General features: G+C 38.4%; 1 protein-coding gene across 4 annotated transcripts in view; it reads left to right on the top strand.

Annotated features, from left to right (window-relative positions):
- Window positions 1–6,533: 6,533 nt before the first annotated feature.
- Window positions 6,534–17,346, top strand: part of Tdrd5 (tudor domain containing 5) — an 84,639-nt gene continuing 73,826 nt past the window's right edge. For 2 of the 4 annotated variants that reach the window (XM_063239793.1, XM_063239790.1), the window contains exons 1-4: window positions 6,534–7,495; window positions 8,539–8,776; window positions 9,376–9,780; window positions 11,462–11,652. In XM_063239793.1, coding sequence (XP_063095863.1) covers window positions 8,545–8,776; window positions 9,376–9,780; window positions 11,462–11,652 — 828 coding nt within the window. In that variant the 5' untranslated portion in view covers window positions 6,534–7,495; window positions 8,539–8,544. Of the gene's footprint in view, window positions 7,496–7,701; window positions 7,944–8,538; window positions 8,777–9,375; window positions 9,781–11,461; window positions 11,653–17,346 lie in introns of those variants that run through there. The other 2 variants (XM_063239792.1, XM_063239791.1) reach the window with 2 other exon arrangements.

Below are 17,346 nucleotides of genomic sequence, written 5' to 3'. Positions count from 1 at the left end.
AAAGGCTAGGAAGACAGCCTAGATTTGACCACTGGCACTGCAAAAAACAGATAAATTTGTTTTAACTCTCAGGACATGACTGTGGGTTACATTAGGAAAGGCAAACATTTTCTCTCAAGTGCCTGCCTTAATTAACAGTTCCTGTCTACACTCCTACACTGAGAAAAATTGGCCCACAAAGGGAAACTCGGAATGCAACTACTGAACCCGGGGCCTTCCCACTGAGCTAGACCTCCAACACTGTTTTATTTTGAGGCAAGCTGTCACTAAATTGTTAAGTTGCCCAGACTGGGATTGAATTTACCACTTGTCATCTTCCTGCCTGAGCCTCCCTAAGTGCTGGGATTATAGGCATCAGCCAACCATGACTACTAATATTTGTTATTAAACACAGTTTCTTTATAATACCATAGAAATTTCACTATTAGGAAAAGCATGATGCTGTGTGTGTGTGTGTGTGTGTGTGTGTGTGTGTGTGTATGTGCTGGGCCTTAAGCCTACGGCCTCACATACACTAAGTGAATGCAATACTATACTACTGAGTTACACTCCCAGCTCATGTGAATCTATTTGTATCACTTATTTTTTTCTCATTTTGATTCTGTCACAAGTCAACTTGATCGACACCACTAGCTAAAGATTTATACCAAAACTGTAAGTTTTTAATCCAAAAATGAGCATGATCTGTGGCCAACTAATATTTTTCCAACTGTACTATTTCCCAATAAAGTGAAGAAATTCTTGGCGGAGGAACACCAATGTGAATAGACCTTAGTGGGTGTTGCGGCCCACGCTGGGCACTTGTAGCTCACAGTCTCTTTGTTCTTTTTTGCCGCTGACAAGTTACGTACACATGCATCATTTTCTATGTCCATATAAAGCAATACAAGCACCTGTGTACAACACAGTCTGGTAGAGATAATGATGATGCTATTTGAGAAAATGCATCACATCTTATAGTAAAAAGGCTAACACAGCATCTCTGGAAGGCGGAGGAGTTCGGGAGGGAAGGCTGAGTCGGCACGCAAGGCCAGCTGCTTGGCCTCATCTGCTCTGCTAATATTGCTGTTGTTTTCTTTTAGATTCCTTTTTAAATGAAAGCACAACTTTTAATATACTACTCCTTATCTGGTTAGTTAAGAGACTGCCATGACTTTTGAGTTTATTTTCAAGATGAAAGGTCGAGACTGAAATATATTCTAAATTAGTGCACTTATTCTGATGTAGTGCTTTGAAAATTTATATCCATATAGAAGAACGAAGGGGTGAATATTGATTTGTATGGATTATTTAATAGATAAGCTAGAATTTGTTGGCACAAGATGAAGTTGCAGATTTTATAATTTTATAGCTGGAAACCCTAAGAAGTTGTTAAATTTTACTTTCTCGATTTGAAGATGCCAGAGAGATCAAAAAGGGAAGCAAGTAATGCTCTAGGAAAGTGATGTTGGTGGCAGTCCAACCCGAGGATTTTGCAGTAGGAGTGACCTGGATTCAGGAAATATTTCTGAGGGAGAAATTCAAGTCTGATGAGCTTGAGGACTTATGGAATGGAGGCTAAAAGGAGATAGCAGACTTGATACTAAGGCTGAGCAGTTGGTCATAACTGCAGCTGCTCTGCAGATTCACTTCCCTTAACTGTATCGAGCCCAAGCTTCTCACGTTCCCATTCATTTTTCCTGGAGAAGCGCTGTTGGCTTGTCAGATAATGTAGCAAGATCCAACCTGACAATATAGAACTTTTTTCTCATTTATTCATTCCACAGAGGCAGTGCTTACTTCTAAAAGTGTGAAGGTAGGACATGCTGTATATCAAAGAACTTAAGAGTCTGCTGGGAGAGACATATATGTAAACAGATAAAGGCAATCAAATGTTGTCTATGTTGTGATAGGATCTGAATCATGGTTTCTAACCCTCCGCACTGTGGACATTTTGGACCAGATGCTTCTTTGGTGTGGAGGAAGTTGCATGTCAGGGGTAGAATTTCCCATGTCTTACAGGATTTTTAGCGATATCCATGGATGCCACCTACTAAATGCCTAGCACCTCACCACTAAGTTAATGACCACCAAAACTATCTCCAGACATAGCCCATTGTCTGGTGGTGTCAAAATTACCCCTGGCTGAGAACCAGTCATCTATCTAGAACTGTGAAGACACAAAGGAGGAAGTTATTCTACCTGGATGGAGTTAGAGGAGTTCCAGTTTGAGACTTATTAAGAGATGAGGGCTAACTCTTGGGTAGACATTGAGAGCTGGGCCTTTTGGTCAGAGGGAACAGCAACAAAGATAACATTTCATACATGGCAGGTTAATCAGTGACTTGATAAATTGGCAAATGGGGAGAACAGTGATAGGTAGACCAAAAAATGCAAAAATCTTTTACTTCATATAAAAGAATCTGGGTGAAAGAAGGCATTGAAGCATTTTAAGCAAAGGATAACATGATCACATTTGCAATTTAGATGAGTTATATTGTGAAACAGAAGGTAAATTAAAATGGGGAGAAGATGGAGGCAAACATGCCAGAGAGGAGATTCTTCGTGATCCAGATGTGAGAGGATATGGGTTATGTTCAGAGGAAAAGGTGCTGACTTTCAGGGCTTTCAAACTGACTAATGAATGTGGCTGATGTCCAACTAAGGCAGTTCAATGGGCCAATAAGTTTAGTTGCAGTTGTAGAGCTAGCTAACAGCATCTCTAGCAGGGTGGGGTGACCTTAATCTAGCATCAAACCATGAATCAATCCCAGCATCACACATATTAGATCCAGCCACCTCCCAAAAGCCTCACCTATGAGCCTGGAAACTTTGGAGGGATATCTAGACAGAAACCATACATTATATTTAACACACAGGACAGATGGTATTTCTATAGCCAAGATCCTGAATCTTTCACCAACCAGCTGCTGACTGAGGCTAAAAGTCTTCTTTTGGATCCTTGAGAGAGAGACAGAAAAAGAGAACATCACATGGAAAGGTGATTTGGGGCAGCTGTAATTCCAACACACTTGAGTTTAAAATCTGTTGCCATCACTGGATTACTGCATTTTGTCTCTTACCCATTTCAGGGTCTGTACTCAGGGAGGGGAGATAATGACATCATACCACAATGTTGCCCATCTTTTCCAATTATTGCAAATATAGAAAATGATACTTTTAGAATGGCCTACAGGGACGAACAGGGAATTTAAGACATCTACTTAGGACTTGGTGAGAAAATCATACATGTACGTGTGCACATGTGTGTTTGTGTGTGTGTACCTGGCACTTGAACTTAGGGCTTCATATATTCTAAGAAAGTACTCTAACACTGCTATACCCTTAATTTTTATTTTTGATGTATAACCATGGTTTTTAAAGTATACTTTTCAAATTTAAAATAGAATCTCATCAAGTATAAATTTTGTATGAAATGACTACATGAAATTTTTAATCAAGTCTTTAATGATGAGCTGCTTACATTTGTTATAATCAATGAGAAATGTGTTGCACAATCTAAAAAGCTTTTAAAACCATTTTTACAATCACTTAAAAATTTACAACAGTTGAAATTAAACAATCTATCTTTTCTTTCATCAACAAATGTACTTTTGACATGGCTTGTAATAATAATTTCTTGCATGTTGTATCAGTGAACACTACATCAACTGTGGATCTGAAGTGGAAAAAACTTGTAGACTATTTCTTCAAGGATTTGGCCATGAAGGGGAGGCTAGAGGATGATGTAGGTAAAGGGAAGTGATTGCTTCTCCCTGACCCTGTCTCACTCTGTGTCCATGCATGTGTAAGATAAAAAGATCAAAGCGTAACACATTATTTTATAGGACTGGAGTCTGAAAAGAAATATTGAGCAGGACTGTGTAATAATTAACCCAAGGGACAAGGTTCATGGTTCTAGAAGTATTGAGGGATAGAATCATGAATAGGATGTATGACCCCCTTACCCAAGGAGACCAGAAGGAAATATGTGAGAGGGCTAATTTAGAAGCTTGGGCTGGAAGATGAGGGGAGTCATGTATGAGAGCTTTCATTTGCACTGGAGACTGGAGCAAAGTCACCTTTGGGTGGTAGAGCAGGAGTGGATAAGAAGCTCAGAGGAGTATCAAAGGCTTGGAATAACTGCTCTAGAAAATGGGTGCAAATAATGGCATTAACTGGCTCCCAAATGGACATCGTGTTCAAACACTTGGGAGGCAGGCATTTTGTACTGATTCTAGCATGAGCTTCAAAATCTTACTCCCTATGTTTGTCAAAAGATTCACTCATCCTTGTTTATAAGGCATAAAGTCAAGCTCCAAAAACTTTAAACACATATTGACACAGATAGTTCTTTTCTAACTTAGAAAAGCCAGACTACTGGTAGAAGCAGCAGCAATTGAAATATACCCCCACATGTTAGCAAGCTAGGAGAAGGCAGTTAATTACTAGAAGAAAAGTAGGCATTGTTCATCATAATAGTTGGGTGTGAGGGACAAACTGGTCCATTAGTTTCCTGGTTGCAGCTAATTGATTATAGGATCTCAAGGAATGAACTAAACAAACAAACCACTAAGTCTTTTTTGAGAATCAACAATAAACAAACCAATAAAATAGATTTCTAGTTCTGGGAAACAGAGGGATCTTATGAGACAGAGAGACTTGTTATCCTATTCTCAGCACTAAATCAGATTCCAGATTCACAGCTTTCTGACTGTAGCCCAAAGGATTTTGAGGAAGGATGCTTCAGAAATGCTGAACCCGACAGAGCAAACTCTTAGACTTTCCTCAAAGGCTTTGTAATCTCTAATGGGCAACTAAATATACAGGACAAAAAAAAGTGCGTGGACTGTTGATTGACCACCACTTACTGATTTTAATTTCTGGAACCTAAAATATCACTGTTTGCATCAATATTTTGAACTTACAGGTGTTAGATAAGTGAATTTGAGTCCAAGTTCACTTTCAGGTAGGAGTGGTGAGACTGTGTATTTGCCTACAGTTACAGACTCAACAAATGAATAGTTGGAATAAATAATCTTGGCAATTGACAGAATTTCTGCATTGGAACACTCAGTGGTAGAGGAAACAATATTGTGGTAAAAAGCACCAAGAGAGGTGCCAGAACAGCATCTTAAGAGCAATACCTCATCCCTGGAGACCTGCAGAGATGTCACTATCAGAGGAGAAAAAGACCCCATCTCATTCCCATTAATTTCTCTGTAAACCCAATAGGCCATGATTCCAATCAGAGTAACTTTCCCAGATGGGGTTTGGTTCTCTTTAATGAAGCAGCTTCAAACAGTCCCTGACACTTGGTTTGCAGTTATTGATCTGGGACTTAGTTCCAAAATATCTTTTTAAAAAATCTTTTTGTTTTACATTTTACACCAAGAAGCTTTTGATTCAGTCATAAATTTTATTGCCTATCATTCATATTCTTATTCATGTCTATATACATAAAATACGATTTATAAATGTATCTCAGTTATTGGGGAGAAAATTAGGTAATCTGTAAGAGTACATAGTAAGTGCTTGGATACCTGTTATCTTTTTTTACAGATAATTTGGGATGAGAATCCAGAATGATTTATTCATTGTTCATTTTTCAGGAATCATTCTCAACTCATTCAGTGGCAAGACAAACTTTCTCAATCTGTGAATATCTGAAAATATTTTATTTCCCCCCAATACCAGTTTGCTGGGGTAAAAACTTCCAGGTTTAGCTTTGAAAATACTGCTTTCCTGAGAAATCCAGTGGTAACCCCATTTTCCTACTTTATTGGTGACCTAGTTCTACACAAGAATCTGGTTTCTTTCTAGGCCTTTTCTGAAATAACATTTTTTAAATTTATTACCCTAAGAACTCAAAGGGCTCTTAAAATTTAGACTTGCATTTCGGCTCAATTCTGGGACATTATCTGACCCAGTCCTCACTACCATTCTGTTTCTATAACATCTGTCATTCAGATGTTGCAATGCTGGTTCCATCTCTTTTATCTTATCATTTTCCTTTTGTTAATTTGCTTACTTGGCCCCGTCCATTTTACTACAAACTGGCTTTAAATCTTTTATCTATTTTCTCTTTCTCAGGGAGTATTCAATTGTCCTAGCTCATTGATAGAATATTTGGTTCGCTTGGGTTTTGTTTTGTTTTTGGGCAGGGTTGAACCCAGAACCTTCACACTGAGGTCTCCAGCCCCCTTTTATTTTATTTTATTTTATTTTTTTGTCTTTTTCATTTTTTTATCGGTACCAGGGATCGAACTCACGACCGCCTGCTTGCAAGGCAGGTGTTTATGCCACTAAGCTAAATCCCCAGCCCCCCCCCCTTTATTTTTTGAGGGGTTTCAGTAAGTTTCCCAGCCTGGGCTCAAACCTGCAATGCTTCTCCAGCTTCACAGAGTTCTGGGATTATAGGCACGCAGCACATTTGTCCTCAGGTGTCTCTCTTAATCCAAATTCCTTGGTTACGCTTTAGTTTTGATACAAATCAGCTGAAGGTTTTCTTGCTAAGTTCAGCTATAAATCAGAAACAGGCAAAGTGTAGCTTTCTTTAGAGTTAACAACCTTGAACTTGAATGCCAGCCTCAACTCTCAGAGCTAGTGGCCAATCTTCTGACAGTCGGAACCAGAGTCCTCAGGAACTCTGCTGGAGAACAAAGATGGCGACTCCCAGCAGTTCTCCATTGGTCTCCCTTTTTCTCTGGCCTCTTGCTAGCTGCCCTCATGGTTTCCATTCCCTAGCTGCTGGCCACTTTTAGCACCAGTGGTCTTTGTTACTCCCAGCCAGTAAAGTACAAGTTCACCCTGTCCTGTCGTATTCAAATTATAAACCACGAATAATCAAGTATGTCATTCAAAACAAAAGGCTTGACTAAAGCTGCAGCATAAGGAAGAGTGCCTGGATCCTCAACCCCACCCCACCAGAGAATGAGGGAGGTTGCTCCAGTGGCGGTTGGCTATGGCAGGCAGCCGAAGAACAAAGGAGAGAAATTACTTCATTAGAGGAATGGGGCTCTTCCTTTCTCAGTCCGCCGTGTTTCTTTAATTAGATTGTACATCATAAGGTAGTCTTTCTTTCTTGTCAATTCCTAACTCTTAAAACTAGAATTCTATTTTTCTGAGATCTTATTCCACCAATTCTACAAGTACATTCTCCTTTTTAATTTCATAATCCTATCCCAGTGAACCTGAACAGCTCACTCATTTAAAAAAACAAAACCCAAACCCCCCCAGGCTCCACCCATTCCTCTCTTCCCAGACCAGGGTTGTACCTAACTTAACAGCGATTCTCAATCAAGAATCAGGAGTGCCTGAAGGTTTTCCAATAAGGCCAGCCCCACTGCCTGTGAATCTGGGCTCCTCAGGCGGGGGCAGCTCCCTGATCAACACCGCACAGCTGTGGCTGCGGGGCTGCAGGTCCTCCTCGCCTCCCGCTGCCAGCCGCAGGCCGAGCCCCAACGTGCTTGCAGAGGCCCTTCTGGAGACTTGACTTGCAGCTTCTTCGGAGAAGGTAGGCTGGGGGATCCCCAGTAGCGGCCCATGCGGCCCCGGAGCCCAGCTGAGCGGGGAGCGCCCCAGAACCGCCCCAGAGCCTTGCGTCGGACCCAACGGCCTCCAGCCACGTGCGCCGGGGCTGGAACGCTGCGCGCTGCGGGACCGCCACCTTCCGACGGGTGCGCATGCGCGCGCTCGCCCAGCGGGCGGGGAGGGGGTGGCTTCGCCTGGGGTCACAACCCAGTTAGCTTTGCAGCCTCAACGGAAGGGGAGGCAACCCTTCAGGGGGTACCCGGCCTAGAGGGGCGCCCCTCGTGCCGCCTCTTGCCGTCGTTTGCCCCCCAGTTTAAGGACAGCCGTAGGGCATGTAAGCCAAGTCCCCAGTGAGCCAGTGAAGGACGAGGGGGCGGGGAGGCCCCTCCACCCCGGCTGCGTGGGCTGGTGGCGCAGGTCGTTGACTCGAGGTAAGAGGAGGCTGGAGCCGTCCGGCTGGTTGTGGTTTAGTCTTTTTTGAGACAGGGTCTCCCTGTGCAGTTCAGGCCGGCCTGGAGGGCATTCTGTAGCTCGGGTTGGTTTGGAACTTGCAATGATCCTCTTGCTTCAGCCTCGCGAGTGCTGGATTATGGGCGTGCACCCCTCGCGTGTCCGTTGGTTCTGGATACAGAAAAATACTGGCGGGAGCGTCTTTGTGGGTCTGTAGTACCCAAGGAGTCCTTGAGATCCATTTGATAAAATTTGCAGTGGATATTGGCACTCCCAAAGAGACCGAGTTACCGCTTTGCCCAGCTAATAAAACGAGCTCAGCTGGATATTCCATGCTAGCGGAGAGCAGTTTCTTGAGACCCATGTAAATTCATCATCAGGTTTGAGATGTGGACTTTGAACAATGCTGGTAGTGGTGGTGGTGGGTGCATACATCCCAGAACACCTTCACAGTATTGTGTGTGCTTTATCAGTTTGTAAATTCTCATTTTAATTGTTTATATTAAGTGTAGCTCATTTTAATTTCACGGATTTCTCTGCTTTTCTCATTGGCAATGTTTGTCTTAAATTTTGTAGCATACAATGTCAGAACAAGAGCGTATACAGGACTGTCTGAAGAAAGAAATAAGGTCACTTCTTATTTCCACTAAAGATGGTTTGACACCACATCAGTTGGAAAAAGAGTACCTTTTGATGGTTGGCAACCGTCTACCACTCCGAATCCTCGGCTACCGGTCCACCATGGAGCTAGTGTTAGACATGCCTGAAGTGGTTAATGTCTGCCCCTGTGGGGATGGTACCGTGATACTGAAAGGTAGGTTTAAGATTTTTGAAGGCCTTTAAACTTGGTAATTAAAGTTAATCATTTAGTAAAGAATTCTTTGAGCTCTGCAGTTATGGTGTATCCCAGGCAGTAAATTTTAATTTGAGGAGTGATGGAATTATAGGGTCTTTGATGATGAAAGTGCTAGCACCACAGCAAAAATAAGCTGTACTCATAAGAACTGAATTTTCATGGTTTCAGGTTATTGCACCTTAAGTTCAGAGTATCATAACAAATAGTGGTTTTAAATTACAAAAACTTGTTTCAAATTCCATAAAATGTACTTGCATGTGGGCTGCACGCACACACACATCATTGTAGGAAAGCTTGTTGTTCATCCCAAGAATTTCAAGTCTTTCAGGAGCTACAGTAATTGTTAATGATGTCAACCATTGGGTTCTTTCATTTTCCAATAGAGCAACAAGCAAGTTGTTGCCCAGAACGTAAAAAATGGGGGAACCAAAGTTATTAACTTTGTCATTCAACCTAGGTAAACAGCTCTTAGTAGAGTTAAGAATTGTCTAAGCATAAGTACAAAAGATAAAGGGAGTTTTTCATCTAAATGTGATCCCTCTCCCCCATCTCCTTAGCCATTCCAGATGAATCCACCAAAGGAATGGCGAGTTTAGTCGCAAAGCAGAGGAGTAACCATAAGGGTCAAAACTCCATGCAGAAGGCAAGAGCCAGTATTTGCTCTGGGACAAGTTCTCGGCGAGTGCCTTACCGAGGAAGGGTGCCACCTATTCTTCCTGCCGTTGTGAAGAGTGAGTTAAAAGACCTCTTGGCATTGTCTCCTGTTCTGCTTTCTGATTTTGAGAAGGCATTTGCCAAGCGATTTGGACGATCATTCCAATATATGCAATATGGATTCCTCTCTATGTTTGAAGTGCTGAATGCAGCTTCAGATGTTATTTCTGTTGAGCAGACCAGAGCAGGTTCTTTATTGATGCTGAAGAAGAGTGTATCAGAGGAAAAACATAGAAGGTGGCCAACAGGTAAGCAAGTTGGCATTAATAACTGTATTGTGAATGAGCAAATATTGGAGAAGTCATTACATACAGAGGTAGGTAATGGCTTAACTCCACGGGTCTGTTAACCTGCCTCCATCACGTGTAAGCTGAGTGATATCAGTAAATTACCTACACTGTGTAAGCATTAGTTTCATCATCTCTAAAATAGAGATTGCTGGAGTTGTGCTAAGAATCTTATATGAGATATAAGGAGTCTGTAGAGAGCCTGGCATCTAGTAAGCTCGTAATAAGTGATGGCTAAAGATCCAGGACTAGTGTGATTGTCTTTCTCCCTCGACAATATAGAGCTTAAACACTGCGCAGCAGGGCAATCAGTTTTGAGCTTTTTATCCCTATTTCAGTGATTTTTGTTTTTTTTAAGTCCATGTTTAAATTAATTGAGGTGAATTATGAGAAAGTATCACAAGTTTACAAAGCAGTATTTAAACTGGTGGGTAGTGTAGTTTGAATAGAACATAAACGTGATGTGTTGGAGAAAGCTCTGGAGGCTACTGAGTGTTTCATGTCTAGTCTTCAACCTTCTCAGTGTGCTTCAGGAACTCAGATGTAGGGAAACCAAATCACACTATTAAACCTACAGAAGTGGAGTTGTATAAAGATGTTTGCCAACTTGAATAGTGGGGGTAGATAATTCTTTCCCAGTGATTGGCTTGCTCATATATTCTTCATCTATGCCCCCTCTTTTCAAAGATCCCTTGGAATTAATTGGTCTATTTGGTACTTAGTCTTGGCGTAAAGAGGTAGGCCATGGTGATTGTCAATGGTACATCTTTTATTTGAAACAGAATACACCCGGTGATATTCCTCCCTCCCACAGATCTAAATGAAAAAATTTAAACTCTAGGTGGAGTAATATCTTTTGTTATGTAGTTTTACCTTTCTGTCAGGCCGTACTACTAGGTGATGATCCAGTTTGATAAGCATAGTTCTAATCATATTGCTCAAGTGGAGATTTTTTTTTTTGGTATCCTACATGAGATACAGCTTTTTAGTGTTTATCTATGAAATCCTGCCTTTCTGTAATTATATGCAGGTGATCTTTAGTGGAGTTTTAGATAGCTCCAACCTTTTGGTAAAATGCTTATGTCTTGTGTTTTTCTTCTATGGGTGACCAATCACTTACAGAAGTATGGAAGTTTCATTTACTTACTATAAAAATATAAGCTTCCTTCCATCATAGTTTTTCTTTTCTTTTAAGCAGTTTCTTCCCTATTCAAAATATCTAGTGTGCATTTGGGGTCTTTTTTTAAACTCTTTGAAATTCTCTTTTTTACACTGAAAGAAAGGGAAAAGGAAAAAAATATATAAATATACACAATCAGCTGTTAAGATAGTTAACAGCTGATTTTTCTTGGTTCATTGAGGGGAAGGTTTTGCACTAGTAATTTTCTGGACAATGTTTCATGCCTAAATCTTATACTCTGAGCCACTGTGAATATAGCAATATACAATGCATTGATTGTTACTTTCCTACTCACCTGTTTTGAAACAGTTTTATTGTTATTTCTTTTTTCTGTTTAAATTTCCTTTTGTTTTAACTCCTGAGTTGAAGGCAGTTAATTGTCAGTAGTCTGTTAGTGTAACCACCAAAAATTAAGCTAGAAATTAGTAGTGACAATTTTTCTTCTTCTGTTATTCACAAAAGGTAAAATTTTCACCCAGCCATTTAGAATGAAACAAGGGCCGTGTTCCACAGGCTTCTCAGTTACAAAGCCATGTTTTTCACAACCCGTTCCAAACACGGAACCACCAAAGCAAATAGTGAACATGGAGAAGACTTCCACATTCAGTGCCGGGAGGACTTCAAGGCTGAATCATACTGAGAAACTACACCAGGTGAGCGCTTTGGGTTTAGAGATAGAAATACAGTTTACCGAAAATATGTTAAGTCATATTATCACTTATCTGGTGGAAAAGCTGACTCTTAAAAATTGGGCTAAAGATTTTCTATGATTTTGTTGTTCAGTAAGAAGCGAGAGGTGGGTGAGAAAAGAATACAGTGTTGTCAACTCTAGTTTCTACTGTTTTCTGCAGGTGTATCTTGAGTTCCACGGTCTCACCAAAGTGAGAGCAGCATGTTTGCAGGTTACTTCATGAATGTCTCCACCTGATTGGTTGTTCCTAGCACCATAATCCTAGAATTTTTATGTGACTATCATCCTGAAGGACTTTGCATAAAAACTAGTAGAATATAACTGATGAATTCCTGGTTAAATTTGCATGACAGCACTTTAATTGAAGCTCAGAATAAACACACAGAAATTCAAAACATAAAAGCACCTTATGTCTGTAACTGAAAAATTAATTTTAATTACACAAATGTAGTAAAACTTACCCACTTCAAAAATAGTTTAAGTTAAAAAAATTTAAATTTTGATGAATCTATTTGTGTCATCAGTATCAGAATGAAGAACATTTCCATCATCTTCACGCTGTCCTTCATACCACTTTATCGTCTCGTGCCAGCTGCAGTTACAGTTACTACTGCTTTTTGTATTTTTTATTTTCCATTTTAATGGAATTGAGCAATAGCTAATATTTTATGTGAATTATTTAATTTAGCAGGATGCCTCTGAGAGTCCTCTAAGTTTAAATTGTTCCTTTTTTCTCAAAATTCAGAAATATTTCATATTGATACACCTCAATTAGTTATCTCTTAGTGTTTGCCTTTTTCTGTTTGGAACTATTACTGATGAAAACCCTGAACATGTGCATGCCGTTGTATGGACATAGTCTTGTGTAAATACTTAGGAGCCTACTAGATGACACAGAAATTCCACATTTATAATGAATTGCCAGTGTGTGGGTGAATGACTATTTTCCCATGAGATATGCATGAGAGTTTTAGTTACATTCCATCTTTGTTAACATTTGTATTGTCTTTTACCAAGGAGGTGTTTTGCAGATGTTTTTCTGATCTACAGTTTGACTCTTTCACTACTTTTTTACGGAGCAGAAGTCTTTAATTTTGGTGAAGTGTAATTCATAGTTTTAGCTTATGGTCTTTGCCTACCTAATCTTTGCTGGATCCCAGTCACAAAAGCTTTTTCCTGTCTCTTTCAAAAATCTTTATGGTTTCAGTTTTTTTCGTTTAGATCTATTACCATTTCAAGTTAATATTTATATTAGTATTTATGTTAATGTTTCTTAGCAGGTAAGAATCAAAGTTTTCTACGTATGGACAACCAATTGTGTCAGCACTATTTGTTGAAAAAACTCGCTTCTTCCTATTACTTAAGTACTTTTTTTGTTTTGGGTACTGGGAATTGAACCTGGGCCCTTCACACTGAGCTACAACCCTTTTTAAATTTTTTGAGATGGGATCTTGCTAAACTGCTCAGGCTGGGCTTGAGTTTGTGCTCTCCTTTCTCAGCTTCCTGCAGGGCCAAGATTACAGGCATGTGCCGCCATTCTTGGTTTAGTTAGTTATGCTTTTGTATCAAATCTGTTGACCAAATAAATATGTGATTCTATTTGAGACTTTATTCTGATCTAGATATCTATGTGTGTTATTTTGCCAATAGCATACTGTGTTAATTCCTATAGCTTTATAGTACTTTGAAATTATATAATTGAATCTTGCAACTTTGTTCTTCAAAATTGTTTCTAGGATTTTGCTTTTCTGTATACATTTAATTTGATATAAATCAGCTTGTCAGTTCCTACCAAAAATAAGCCTCTTATACTTTTGATTAGAATTGCATTGGAATATATAGACAAATTTTGGGGGGAATCACATCATTATAATGTTGAAATTAGCTAATCCAAGAGCATGATACTTAGGCTTTTAAATTCAGCAGTTTTATAGGTTTCAGAGCATAAACCTTGCATATATTAAATTTATCCCTTACGTCTTTCTTTTTCTCTTTTTTAATTCTCTTCCTATCCACCTCCCTCCTCCCTTCTGTAAATTCTCTTTCCCCATTTTCATTTATTATTTTTAGCTCAGTTTATGACACACAGTGTTTACCCTTATTGTGGGTCTTTGATACCGATTCATGTTATGTTGTAAATCTTACTTCCCCTTGCCTCCTTCCCTTGCTTTTGGTCTTGGGGACCACTTCCCATTTGCAAGAGATCTATCTCCTTGTCTGTGTCTATCCATCCTTTATTTTTCTGTTTGCACTTTGCCTTGCTCAAATGAGAGATACCATATGATATTTAAGCTTGTGTGATTTATTTCATTCAACATTATATTTTTCAGATGCATCCATTCTCAAAGTTTTCCTTTATATCTGAGTAGTAGTCCATTATGTGTAGATACCATATATTCTTACCTATTTGTCTGTCAGTAGGCATATAGGCTGTGTCTGGGATTTAGCTGTAATAATCGTGCTGCTATAAGTACTGGTGTGCATGTATTGGTATAATGTGATGTCATCAGCTCTTTTGGGAAGATACCTAAAAGGAGAATAGCTAGGTCAAATGGAATTTCTAAACTGCTTTCCATAATAGTTGCACTAGTGTACATTCCCATCAGCAGCCTTTTTCTCTGCAGCCATGCCCGCATTTCTTATTCTTTGACTTCTTGTTGATTTCCATCTTTCTGGTGTAAAATGAAATCTTAGCATTGTTGTAAGTTGCATTTCTCTAATGGCCACAGATGTTGGACTTTTTTCATGTGTTCATTGGCCATTTGTGGTAGTATTTCTGAGAAGTGTCTGTTCATTTCACTTCCTCAAATACTATTATGAATGGTATTTTCAAATTAATGCTGGTATATTGAAAATCATTTGAATTTTTAAAATTATATTGACTTTGTGTCCTGTGACCTTGAAACAAGGTACTTAATAAATCCAGTTGTTCAAGTTCCATTTGCTATTTTGCAGAGTTGAGACTTTTCTGTTCAGACAGACCATCCATCATAAAATCTGGGAGTAGGACAGTTTTCTATATTCCTTTTCAATCAGTGTGCCATTTCTTCCTCTTAATTTGGATTAGGCTCCTAAGAATATTATGGATAGAAATGGTGAGAGTTGGAAACTCTTGTCTTGTTCTTAACTGTAGGGAGAAGGCATTCAGTGTTTATTCATTACGTTAACTGTAGCTGACTTTTTATTTTTAATACAGATGTTCATTATTAGATTGAGGAAGTTCCCTAGTATTTCTAGTTTCTGAGAATTTTTTAATGAATGTGTGTTAAAATTTGTCATGCTTTTTCTCCATCTGTTGAGATTACTAAGAACCTTTCTTTTAAAAAATTACATGGTTTAATGTTAAGCTGACCTTCCATTGCTGAATGAATCCTACTTGGTCATTATGTACTATCATTTTTTGCATATTACAGCATTCAACTTGCTAACATTTTATTAATGTTTTTTGTGTTTCTGTTTATGAAGTGTATTTTCCTATAATCTTTTTTTTAAGGAAAACTGATTAAGTATATAGCCAAATATTAGATCCTTCGTTATGACAGTAATGACTCCCTTAGACATATGCCATATTTACTATACTTGAAGAAAAGTAAAGCTCAAATAAAACAGCAACCATTATTTTCCAAAATTTAAATGTTAAATAAATTTAAATTTTATAAAGCAGTTAGACCTTCACACTTAAATTGTGGATTCAAAATAGAAATATAAAACTCTCAAATTTTTTCTGGGAAAAAATAAAATCAAAGTAGCAAGTACATTCAGTTCATATTTTATGACTTTATATGTTTTTTCTAACATTCTTTTTTATTTTATAGGAGAACTAGAAAGGGAGAGGGAGAAAGGAAGGAAGGGAAAAAAGGAAAAAGTGGAAACAAAGCTTTTGTAAATAAGGAAGGGAAGAGAGGGTGAGGGCAGGGGAGGGGAATGGGAAAAAAGAATGAAGATATATCATGCACAGGTGCCAATTCCTTATGACAGTGCTCATCATTTATACCTAAAATGTACCAATAAACTTAATGTTCAAAAAGAAAGGAAAAAAAACCTTCATAATCAAACAATAAGAGAATAACAATAGTTATTACACTGTGTATCTTCAAAGTAGAGTATGACATAATCTAAAAGATTCTAACAAATAATATATCTTTTTAATGAACTAAAATAAACTAGTAGTATAAATGAAATCAGTTAGCATAATATTGAATATTTTTAAAATAACAGGATTTATATTTAGGGGAAGTATTGGTATATGAGGTCCTGAAGAGAGCACATGTTGGGGACGTATTTGAACTTCTCTCTACTCCTTACTCATTGCTCTTCTGTTTTGCCCTGTATGTGTTTGTGGTGTATTTCTCATATAAGAGAAACCATGAGATATTTGAGCTGGTGTGTTTGACTTATTTCACTTCATACTATGTTTCCAAGTTGTATCCATTTACCTACAAATGTCTCAGTTTCTTCTATGACAGATAGTACTCCATTGTATAAAGAGACCACATTTTCCTTATCCATTTATCTGTTGATGAACATGTAAACTGTTTCCAAGATCTAGTATTGTGAACTGTGCTGCTTTAAACATTGGTATGCATGTATCCCTGTATGACTTTAATTCATTTGAGAAAACACCTAGAAGGGGTACAGCTGGGTCAAATTAATTTGAAATTAGAAATAAAATTTCTAAATTTAGTTTTCTGAGGAACCTCTGCACTGATTTCCAGTGGTTACTCTAGTTTACCTTCCCATCAACAATGCAGTAGAGTTTCTTTTTTTCCCTACCTCCTCAACAATTGTTATTATTAGATTCTTTTTAATAACAGCTGCTCTTCCTGGGGTAAGATGGTATCTCAGTGTAGTTTTAATTTGCATTTCTCTGATAACCAGCTATGATGAGCATTGTTTTCGTATATTTATTGGCCATTTGATTACTTTTGAGAGGTGTCTATTCATTTCAGTTGCCTATTTTTCTGATTGGGTCTTGGTTTGGGGTCCTGATTTTTTGAGTTCTTTATATATTTTTGAGGTTAGTACTCTGTCCATGGAATAACTGGCAATTTTTTTTCCATTCTGTAGACTGTCTCTTCACTCTGTTGGTTGTTTCTTTTGGTGTGCTGGAACTTTTTAACTTGATATAATCTTATTTGTTGATTTTCAGAGGTATTTCTTGTGCTAGTGGGGTTCTGTTGAGAAAGTCCTTGCCTATGCCTATGTCTTCAAGAGTTGTACTTATTTTATCTTCCAGTAGGTTAAGTATTTTGACATTTAGTTTTTGATCCATTTTAATTTTACTTTGGTACATGGTGAGATATATGTGTCTAGACTAAATCTTCTGCATATCGATATGTGCTCTATCTACCCCCATTTATTAAAGAAGCTATCTTTCCTCCTGTGTATGTTTTTGGCTCCTTTTGTCAAAGATCAAGTAACTGTATGTGTCTGGGGTTGTTTCCTTCTTCTATTTTGTTCCATTGATCCACATTCCTGTTTTGTGCCAGTACTGTGCTGTTTTAATAACTGTATCTTTATAACTGAAAGTCTGAGATTGTGGTATCACCTACTTTGCTTTGTTATGCAGGATTGGTTTTGCTTCCTAAGTCTCTCCTAATTTCATATAAGTTTTAGGATTGTTTCTCTAACTCTGTGAGAAATGACATTAGTATTT

Source organism: Cavia porcellus, unplaced genomic scaffold (assembly GCF_034190915.1).
Source record: "Cavia porcellus strain 051 isolate PalLab524CR breed Dunkin Hartley unplaced genomic scaffold, mCavPor4.1 scaffold_29, whole genome shotgun sequence".
NCBI classification, from domain to species: Eukaryota; Metazoa; Chordata; class Mammalia; order Rodentia; family Caviidae; genus Cavia; species Cavia porcellus.
The sequence above is the reverse complement of the archived record's forward strand: the minus strand, read 5'-3'. Positions and strand labels throughout refer to the sequence as shown.